This window comes from Ctenocephalides felis, unplaced genomic scaffold (genome assembly GCF_003426905.1).
Source record: "Ctenocephalides felis isolate EL2017-DRISC unplaced genomic scaffold, ASM342690v1 CF-g0.4_SCAFFOLD_01604, whole genome shotgun sequence".
In the NCBI taxonomy this organism is placed as follows: Eukaryota; Metazoa; Arthropoda; class Insecta; order Siphonaptera; family Pulicidae; genus Ctenocephalides; species Ctenocephalides felis.
In genome coordinates, this window is record NW_020537758.1 from 49,211,411 (window position 1) to 49,222,417 (window position 11,007).

The window sequence follows — 11,007 nt, forward strand, 5'->3', positions numbered from 1 at the left end:
GAAGAGTGAGATCGAAAGTATTGAGTAACAAATCCAGAGCAAGACAAAATATATGTGTCATATAAAAATCTGAATATTTAATTAGCGCGATGTCGCTCTTTGCGTTTAGTATGCAATCATATCATTATGTTACAACAAACGGTTGTCATTTATGTTTTTTGACATCGGGTGTTTGAGACAATTTATGAAATAGGTATCACTATAAAAGCAGAAAATGTATGAAATAAAATCATATCATATCTAACTCTCGAAACAGAAGCACAATCATGAAGTTCTTGGTAAGACGAAAAATAAAAACGTTTTTGAAACGTAATAATAAATTAGAAAAATATATTACATTTTGCAGGTGGTACTCATTGTTGTGGTAGCCGCAGTGTATGGCGAAGATGATAAAAAAGTTGTTAAACGTGGTTTATTAGGATTAGGTGATGCAGGATTATATGGACATGGATTGAGCCACGGTGGATTATCTGGCGGTGCTTTGGTAGGACATGGACTTGGTTTGGGAGGAGGTCTATCAAGTTTAGGTGGAAGCAGTTTGGGAGTTGCTGGATTAGAATCCTCGCACAACCACAAGTGAGCCACACTGTATCCGTCAACCGAGTAGCAATTCCAGTTGCTCAACCTGTACCAGTTCCAGTAGAAAGAACTGTCCATGTTCCTTACAATGTACCTGTACCATACCCAGTGGACAAACCATATGCCGTCCATGTGCCTAAACCATACCCAGTCCCTGTTGTCAAGAACGTTCCGGTTCAAGTGGACAGCCCTTACCCCGTGCAAGTGCCAGTTCCAGTGAAAGTTCCAGTTGTTCACAAAGTAGCTGTTCCTGTTCCAGCACTTATCCAGTCCAGTTCACAAAGCTATTCCAGTTCCAGTGCATACACCAGTTTTAGTTAAACATCACTTGCATCACGACCACCATGATCATCATTTCGCACACCACTTCTAGTCTCATTTTAATATATAGTTTAATTTAGAAATTAGATATGTTATTAATATAGGTAAAATAAATTTTATAAAAAAAATATATCGTTGTTATTATTTGACGACTTTTGAAATAAAAACACACACTTAGGATCCTCAATTTTTTATGTTTTTTTCATCTTCATATGTAATGATAACATAAAGATTTTTGTGAATATTTTTATGAATATTAAATTAATTTATATTAACTTAAATTATAAAATACCTATTCAACAATACTTAATTATCTAGAATATTATTTAAATTTGCATGTATCTTATTCTAACAAATCGAAATAAAATCATAGATAATATATGTTTTATAATATGGATTTTTAGAACTACTATTATACATAGCACTACGTAGTAAAAAATTTTCTTAAAAGTTATATAAATAATAAATAAATATATAAATAATCTTATAAAAATTCAACAATAAACATTGGATTCAACATTAATACTTTTTCGAAAAAGTGTTATACGGTGATTTATGCGCTATGTACATAGATGATCTTGAATTTGTAGTTTTCTGGGGAACTTCAAAACGATATTGAGTTGCTTGACCTCCTTTTCTCTTGAGTTTTAAAGGTGTGTTTACATAACTTGATTGTTTTATATTTGATTGAACGCGATGTCCCACAGGCACGGAATTGACGATTCCCTTTCGATAATTGTGCCCTTTGTTGGGACCAAAAGTATAACTTCCTGATACACTATAAGTTTGCCCGCCTCGCAACTTTTCTTTGTGGCCCAAAGAACTTAGAATAATAGGCTGATCTAGGCCAGGTTCTTTATTATCCGGAAATGAAATCCTGGATGGCTTAAATGTAGGTGTCTGTGTATATCGAACTACAGGTTCTCTATAAGGTAAAGATAAAGGCGCAGTAGTTGTTTGTACTATTTTGTATTGAACTGGTTTAGCATATGCTTGAGGCACAATTTCTCCATGTATTGAATTTTCCGGTATTCCTTTACCATCATAGAGTCCGGAGTTTTGTGAGTAACTTCCCAATATAACATTCCCTTCGTAATAATTTTGTCCAATGTTCTTACCAAAGTTATCATAGGATAATCCTAAGCTTGGAACAAATCCTGAGTCCAAAGTGATACTTTTAGCAAAATAATCATGTCTTCTATCATGATCAGATAATTCACCATTTCCTTGATTAGCAAAGTGTACTGATCCTCGCTTTTCTAGCTTTTTATCGCTATCAGAAAATTCAGCTGATACAAGCAGCAAAGCTGACAAAACCTGCGAAAATTTTACAAATTAATATTAATTTTTAATTGAATCTCTAGAAATCTACGTATAAAGCGTATAATCATTCTAATGATTGTTATGAAACCAGTATAACTTACAAAGATTATTCATTGTTTTTTAAATATCAATATCATTATTACCTTTTCAATCACATTTAAAAAATAGTGTTAAACAGCGAGTTTAATAATGTTGAATAATTTTACTTTTCTTTTTAATTTAATAATTGGTTAATACATTGAATAATTTAATTAATGTGTTACTTGTTATAAATAAATTGGTAATGTAGTGTACTAATATATAAATTTGTTTAAATATTTTTTTACTTTATTTACTATATGACACATATATCAGTTCGATTTTTGACGAAGTGATTAAAACTTTATTACAATTTTGTGGTATAAAAACGCCAAAAATTTAAAAGTCGTATACGGTCCACAAATATATAACGCATTGTGATATATTTTGTCTATTAATATATTTCATAATTGTTTATTATAAACAAATCAATTTAGTATTACATATACGCAAAAAATAGTAGAGTATTGAAATTTTTATTACTAAACACATTTAATATTCTAGTAAAAATTAAATGGTTATGGACATCTTAGATTTTGATTATCTATTTTAGAAACAAATAATTTCACTTCGTAGAATGCTTAAATATAAATATTATGATCACAATCGATTTATCGCCACACACTTTTTAATTTCTTCATAATTTAAAGAACGTTGTATTCTGAAATCTACGAATCCTTGCTGACTGTTATGTATATTTCAAAATAAATTTGAATAAAGATTTTTTTTTCAAATTTCAAATATCTTCAAAAGTAATTTAAAATTAAATCTATAAACAACGTTAACTTTTTTGATATATTTCAATTAACTAATTTTTTTTATATAATTTAGAATACGTTGTATTTTCAAGCTTGTACGTCGACTATGATATTTTTAAATAGTTTAAATAGTAAGAACAAAACTTTGAATTTAAGATCCGTATAAATATATTCTAAAAATTATGACAAACTTCAACATAGTTTTGAAGAAGTTTAATATTTTAATTTAATTTAGAGTTTATTGTTATATTTATTTTAGTTTTTTTTTTGTTTAGCACGTTTAACACTACGCCACGATAAGAAATTTTCGGAAGATTTTTCTGCAGGAAGAAAATTTCATGGGCATAGTAACTGTATTAGATAATTTAGTTAAAAATATATCAAATAATTTTTTTTGTCAAACACAATTTTTTGTCACACATATATTACAGACATTTTTCTGTATTAATTATTTTTTTATATTAAAACTTTATGGCTTGTGGAGGAAAGCTAGGGGCTATTTGCTAAAGGAGTAACTAGTAACTGGCGTTTTTCAATAAAAAATAATAATTTTCTTTCTCGATTCGACATGTAAACCGTCTTGCATAATATTGTCATAGCTACTGTTCTGCAGACCGATGCAGTAAACAGAATTGTGCAGGTGCGTCGTTTTTGACAGGTGATATAAAGTTGATATAACATAATTCATAATTTTAAATTTTATTTATCTAATTTCGTTCCATATTTACTCATCTAAATTAACGTTCCAAATTAACTTTTGTGTTTGCTAAATTGTTTAAATAGTTATCTTAATTAATGTAAAAAAATCACACCTGGGGGTTGGTTGAAACAAAACTTTAGTTCGTTGTTTTGTAACATATAAGAATTATATATAAATACAAGTGACAAAAATAGGCTGGATTTTATAGTTTGTAAAATATAGCTGTATCACATAAGACACTCTATTATAATAATAGCGGTTTACTTTTATATTATAGAAAACATAAATATATTTTATCTATATTAATCATAGTTTACGTTGATTGATAGAAAAAATTACTTAGAAACAAGTCAATTTCCTTAAGAATAAGAAAAAAATAAATCATCAGAGGTATTGTTGTCGTTTTCTTGCTTTCGTGGACGTTACAACTAGCCCCAAACACGGGGTAAGTTGTAACTCCGCACTGTTTCTAGAGAATAATTAATTGTTAAATAATAAACAACATTTGTGGAATTATTATCACTTAGAGAAATAGTTACAGCGACTATCCATCTCTATTTTGTAGAAATTTAATCAGTGGATTTCAGGATATATTAATTCAAAAAATACTGTTATAACGAACCCCTAGCTCCCATATTGCTTCTTACCATCAGACACACACGACAATTAACTTGTTAAAAATATTCTACCAATTATATACTTTGCATATCTAAGTTAATTTTAATTAATTGATTTATTTAAATCACTATAAGTACTATTATGAATTGTGAATCTTGTTAATTACTTAATTATTGATTTTTTTACATTTTCACTTATTAATTTTTAAAAATCGTTATTCCATTAAACACGTTTCCACACATTTAAATCTGTATTTTACAACGTCCAGACGCGTATCCAAATATGTAGCACAAAGCATTAAAAACACAATGGGAATGAATTCCACAAAACCACCGTACATACCAAGATTAACTTCATGCTGTTGCAAGTACAAAGAAACAAGATGAAATGAAACAGTCTTCTTCGACTTTAATGTTTAAATATATATAAACTTATACCGGATACAAATTTCACTCGAAGGCGAAATGCTTTCTTCCATTCGCGCTTCAAGAAACAGAGGCGCCTTGAGGTAAAATTTATAAGTGAACGAGTTTTGTACTTGTACCTGCTACCAGGGACGAAATAATAGATAATAATTATGAATAAAAATATTTTTTCGAAGTATGCAAATTAAAATTCCTCATTTGACAAAGTCTACTTGATCACTCATCCTAATTTTCTTAGTATATAGTACGGATAATGGATGACCCATATAAAGTGGAAGCATTTGTTACTAAAAATCTATATGAATGAAGTATTATTTTTTATTAACTTCCCGCAGGGTAAGTTATAGGAATCTCAAAAAAATCGAAAATGATTTTTTTATATTTCTTAACGTTTCAAAAGTTTGTTAACATTTTGGCGTACCTTTAGTGGTCAAAAATAATCATTAAACACATGGAATTTTCAAACATTTTATAGAGATTTTAATTAAGTGTTTGTGATGCTGTTGCAAGTTAAGAGTTTTAATTACATAATTTGTGTAAATTTTTTTTGGGTTCAGGGACCAAGATTTTTAATTGTAAAGTTCATCTAAATGGTTTCAACAAATGTCTTTGACATTCTCGACAATATGGATAACCGATTTGAATGATTGAAAAAACATTCGGTTCGTACTGATCGCGAGAAGTTTTTGCAAAAGGCACGTCTAATCGTTTCTGGCGTATGGAGCGCAAAGGGTGTGAAAATGATCATGTAATTTTTGAGAAAACATATCATCCGATTATAATAATTTGAAAAACATTTTGTTTGTGTAGACGGTGTGAAAATTGCTTTTACAGATAATTTCATATTTTTCAAAATTTTCAAAAAAAACAAATTCAAAATTTAAAATTTTTTAACAATTTTCAAATAAAAAAGGTTTTACAAAACTTTCAGAATATTTCGAAATTTTCAAAAACATCGTATATTATAAAAAAATTTCAAATTCTCAAATAATTTAAAAAAAAATGTATTTTTTTTAAACTCTGAAAAAACTTGAGCATTTAAAAATTTTACTTTTAATTTTAATTTAGAAAACATTTCAGAACTTTAAAAAAAATCAATACTTGAAAAAGTCGAACAAATTTCTGGTAAACATCGTCGCCCAATCTAATAAGCACTTATAAGTTCACAGTATGCATTTATAATAAATATTCTATTTGAAAATATTTAAAACAACTGTTATTATTTATTGAATAATTTTAAATTTCAAATGTTTAATTGCGGTACGGGAAGTTCCAGCAATATGCATTATGATCATAATGCATATTGCTGGAACTTCCCGAGGCCCGATGCCATGCACCATTAGATGCATTCCGATTATGGTTTATTTTGATTTAAACAGATATGTTTCTGTTATTTTAAATAAATAACAATATTTATTTCAGAAACAATTGTTTTTATTGATTAACCCTACAATCAACTGGGAACCAACAAGGATTCGTTGATAAATAATTTTAACCTTTCCACTCAGATGCCGCCAAGGCAAAATACGTATTAATTCTGCAACTAGCGAGTGGAAAGGGTTAAAGAATCAATAGATCTAATATGTTATAATAAAAATGGCACTATTCTTATTATTATTATTAAATATGATAGTAAAGGCGATTATTAATAATCCTGATCAAACAAGGTGCGAGTAGCATTATTTCTTAAGGAAGGTTGCGTGAACTTTGCTCAAGGAAAAATTACACGTTGAACATGAAATGTATATATAACCGACTTTATCAACATTATAGTTGAGGTTCAGCTATTTAGCAAAAGTTTTCCACTTTTCACTTTGCAAATAATATTTTTGCTTTCGCTATGAATCAATAAGTGCGATTTCCAATTGATATCTTCAATCAAACCTTATATCAGTAATTGCAATAATAAATCAATCAATTGAATTTATTTAACACATTTCATTCTACTTCGTGTTTTAAAAATGCATTTTAATTAATAAGTGTGAAAGTCAACTGTGATCAGTTCAAAACATAAAACATTCCAAGAAATATAATCCAATGATTTTTTTATTCTACTTGCCAGATTTATTAATCTATTTTGTGTTATATAGTTGAATCTTAAAATCGAATCAAATTTATTAATTTATTAAAAAATATAATTATGTTACCGTCTGTTTTCTAAAAATATGCTATATATTACCTTTTTGAATTATCATGGAAAACAAATAATTTATCTGAGTCAAGTTACCGAAGCATAACTTGGAGTAATTTGGTTTTGATTCAAATCAGAGCACGTTAACCTAGTGACTAATAAAATTTTTGAAAGAGAATTTCTAAGAAAGTAAATTTTATTTAAACATTCAAGATGGCACGATAGTTCCGCTTTCGATTTTTTTTAAATATTTCATTACTATATTTAATGTCCATTATCAAATAATGAAGAGAGGTTTTGAAGAGCATTTCACTCTTACTAAAATTAAATGTTTATTATATTTTTGTTTGAATGCATAGATAAAACTAACAATTGTTTAAACAAACAAAAAAGTTTAAACTTTGAATTTAATTATTTTAATTACTTTGGAGCGCGCGTAGGTTTCTATAGTATTTTTCAATTACGAATATGCATAATGATAGTTTCCAATTACTAAAATGTTTACAATTTTAGTTACAATTTTTTAATTTTGTTTTAAAGTACGCTACTGGTGGCTAATCATTTTACAAAATTTTGTTACTTTTACGTATTTTATACGTGTTCAGACATATATTGCGCACGCAACACTAATTAAGAATAAAAAACATGCAACAATTACAATTTGAAAGAATTTCTACATTTATGTGTGTTAATGAAAGCAGAGACTCACTGTTATATTTACATTTTTCAAATTGACATAATATTTGAAAAAATCAAAATAATGTCATGGTTTAAGGGACTAAAACTAATATTTACGAAAATGATTCAAAAGTTTCAAGATTTTATTACTTGATGTTATTAAATAAATAACCTTTGAATTTCTGAAATCGCTTCTATAATTTATCATTTGATCTTAATTACTTTGTAATATATACTAATTTTTTTGTTTCAATAAATTAAGTAAGCCAATAATTGTTATACTCCTGTAATAGAGCATTTGCATCTCTGATTTGTTTATTCACATTTAATAAAACCAATTTAATAATAAAAATTATAGAAAATCATATTTATTACATATAAATTGCTTGATATAATTTACAACGAATTACAAACTGCTATATTACATGGAATTCTTAATAGCATGAAAGATAAATAAAATCACTTGTTCATACACATGATAAAAATACATGAATATCTAAAATAAATATTAAGTCACTTTAGTTTTTGTTTGCTTTGTAAATTTCTCTGTACATTTCCTCCGCCTTGATTCACTCCTCTACCGAGAGGTGCTGGTTTACCTCCACGGCCACCTCCAAAAGAGCCCCTTCCTCCACCACGGCCTCTTTGATTTCCACCTCGCCCTCCTTTCATATCTCCTCGTCTTTGGCCTTTTACCATAGTCTCTTCTTTAACCATATCTATGACTTCATCTGGGATTCGCAAGTATTTAATCGTGCTTCCTCTAATATAGCATTCGGGCATTCTCCAGAATTTATCACCATCCTGTAATAGAAAATCAAATATTCTAAAAATAATTGCCACATATATATATTGTTTGTTATACTGTAGAATTGTACTAACCCTAGAGGTGCAAATCACTTCACGCAAATTGATATTCATCCAGTTATCACAGCTCACTAAGTGACCATTGTAGGTTTCCCCATTTTTCAACTCAACCAACTAAAACATTGAATACGATAAGTATTTTAAGTAAATGAATAAATTTTTAGGATAGCTATACATACCATAGGATGATTCTGTGCAGTTCTCAACAAAGATAACGGCAACTGAAATGTTAAACATAAATTGTCATCGTTATATACTTTTATGTAAATCAAATGTAAATATAGCTAGTTAAAAAAAATTGATGAAATATATTATATATTGGGTTGTTTGGAAAGTAACTTCGTTTTTTATAGACATTTTGGCACGTAATTTTCATACAATAAACAAATACTTAGATAAATTATGTATTGGCAGTTTTGATCGAACATCTTTTGTCATATTTCTTGTATTAGTATAATTTAGAGTTCATAATTGTTTTGATCGTTATTGGCAAAAAGCTGATCAAAGTGATTTTTGACATGCTGATTTGAGTTAAAGGTTTTACCGCCCCAAAATTTTTTTAGTGCGCAGAACAAATAATTGTCCGATGATGGCAGGTTTGGAAAATATGATGCATGTATCATTGGGTCCTATTGAAGCTACAAAAGCTTTTGGCAATTGACCAAACTTATGTGAGGTCTTGTGTCATCTTGATGCAGAACTATACCTTGCTTGTGGGTTAATTCTGACCTTTTCTATTGAACTATATCATTTAGTTTATTAGCTCATGACATATAGCATCCAAAATAACCTTTATGTTATCCTGGAAAAGCTGAAAAATGAACAACTCCTTTAAAGTCATACCAAACATACTGCCTTTTTTGGCAAATTTCAGTTTTTGCACCTGTTTTGAGCAGGTTTTTTTTTGTTTCATGAGTGTGTATTGTATTCTTTACATCCCATTTAACACTTCTAGTGACAATTTGCTTTAAAACCCGACAATTTTCAGGACTTTTCAGAGGCGAATTGCGGACGCCAGTGCGACGACACACGTTTCATTCTATTAGAACCATACATTGAGTTTCAAGGAAAATCCCAGACATTTTGAGTGGTCATAGACTGCTAAATTTAAAAAATTTTAACTCAATGGGATCTCATGTATTGTTAGTCATCGGTTTGCATCAACTAATGCCTTTCTTGCATCTTTATCAGTTTGAATCGTACTTTTTGAAGTTGGTGCATCTTGGACATCAAAATACCAGAAATGTCAACAAGTCATTTTTGTAAACATCGGTCAATTTCATTTTGACTTAAACAGTATATTCACATTTTCTATAGCAAAAGAGTAAAATATGTCGAAAATGCTACTTAAATCTTTCCGTATTCAAAGTGGTACCATCTAAAAACTACTGCATGTAAATGATTAGAATTTTCTACACACAAGCCTCGAAATGTAAGTTTTCAAATCGTATAATAACAACAACAGGGCTTGAGTGTGATGTTAGGTTCAAAAAAAATATAGTTAAATTGTCATGATAAAGAAACGAAGTGACTTTCCGATCAACCTTATAACAGTATTCCTCAAATAAAACAGGTTTAACACAGGTATGGATTTATATTAACATCTTAGGTCATAACCAACACGGAGGTTTACTAACAAGAACCATTACCCTGCAACATTTTAAATTACTAGAATGAATATAATCAACTATAATTAATTCCTTAATGTTGCAGGAAATCTTTGAAATAATGAATACCAAATTATAAGCATTATTTAGTACTTTTTAGGAACACATACCATGTTTGTGTTATATTGCCAAAGTAAACAGAAACAAAGAACTTATAGTGTTCACTGTCAGCTTAAACGTTCACAATAAGTTATATTCAAGTGAAAATTAATTTTGAGGTCTTAATTCTCAAAAATTCAATATTTTTGTTTTGTGCGTTCTAAAGACTTATAAATTGTCAAATGTCTTCCTAACATAACCTTAAAACTTTTGACATGCGACGTCACCATCTATCGGGGAATGGCCGAAGTTTTTGGGAACTGTCACTTTGACAGTTCCAATAATATTTTTGACAGCTGTCTTTAGTACTGTCAATGTGCTTGAGTGTTGTGCAATCTGAAAGAAAAATGTTTATTTTATTATAAATGTATCAAACATTTGGTAAGTTGTTTATAAATTAGATTATTAAATATGAATCACACTAAATCATAAAATGTATGCGACTTGTTTCATTATAATATACACTATAATTAGTGACTTGTTTTTTTGTGTACTTTCATTCACCATGTGTTTGATCAAAACATTATGTCTGGTATATTCTATATTTTCAAATTTCTATTTTATATTATAAAAGCATATATATATATATATATATATATATATATATATATATATATGATATATATTCTTACATTTTTATATTATTGTCTTTTTTATAAAATATGCATTCATAATTAAATGAATATATTTACATATTATATTAATCAAATCATTCTACATGATTGAAGATATATTTAATTCAATTAGAGTATCAATATGTGTT

General features: G+C 28.4%; 2 protein-coding genes across 2 annotated transcripts; one reads left to right on the forward strand and one right to left on the reverse strand.

Moving 5' to 3' along the window:
• The first annotated feature begins 266 nt into the window (after nucleotides 1–266).
• LOC113373909 (anti-sigma-I factor RsgI5-like) lies at nucleotides 267–900 on the forward strand. The gene is made up of 3 exons (XM_026614175.1): nucleotides 267–278; nucleotides 347–536; nucleotides 617–900. Exons 1-3 carry the CDS (start codon nucleotides 267–269, stop codon nucleotides 898–900), a joined length of 486 nt encoding a protein of 161 aa, XP_026469960.1.
• A 7,100-nt stretch (nucleotides 901–8,000) lies between these two features.
• Nucleotides 8,001–10,394, reverse strand: LOC113372966 (U6 snRNA-associated Sm-like protein LSm4). Its single transcript, XM_026613296.1, has 4 exons — nucleotides 10,256–10,394; nucleotides 8,658–8,699; nucleotides 8,494–8,592; nucleotides 8,001–8,415 (listed from the first exon to the last, which is right to left on the reverse strand). Exons 1-4 carry the CDS (start codon nucleotides 10,256–10,258, stop codon nucleotides 8,125–8,127), a joined length of 435 nt encoding a protein of 144 aa, XP_026469081.1. The 5' UTR covers nucleotides 10,259–10,394; the 3' UTR covers nucleotides 8,001–8,124.
• Between the last annotated feature and the right edge of the window lie 613 nt (nucleotides 10,395–11,007).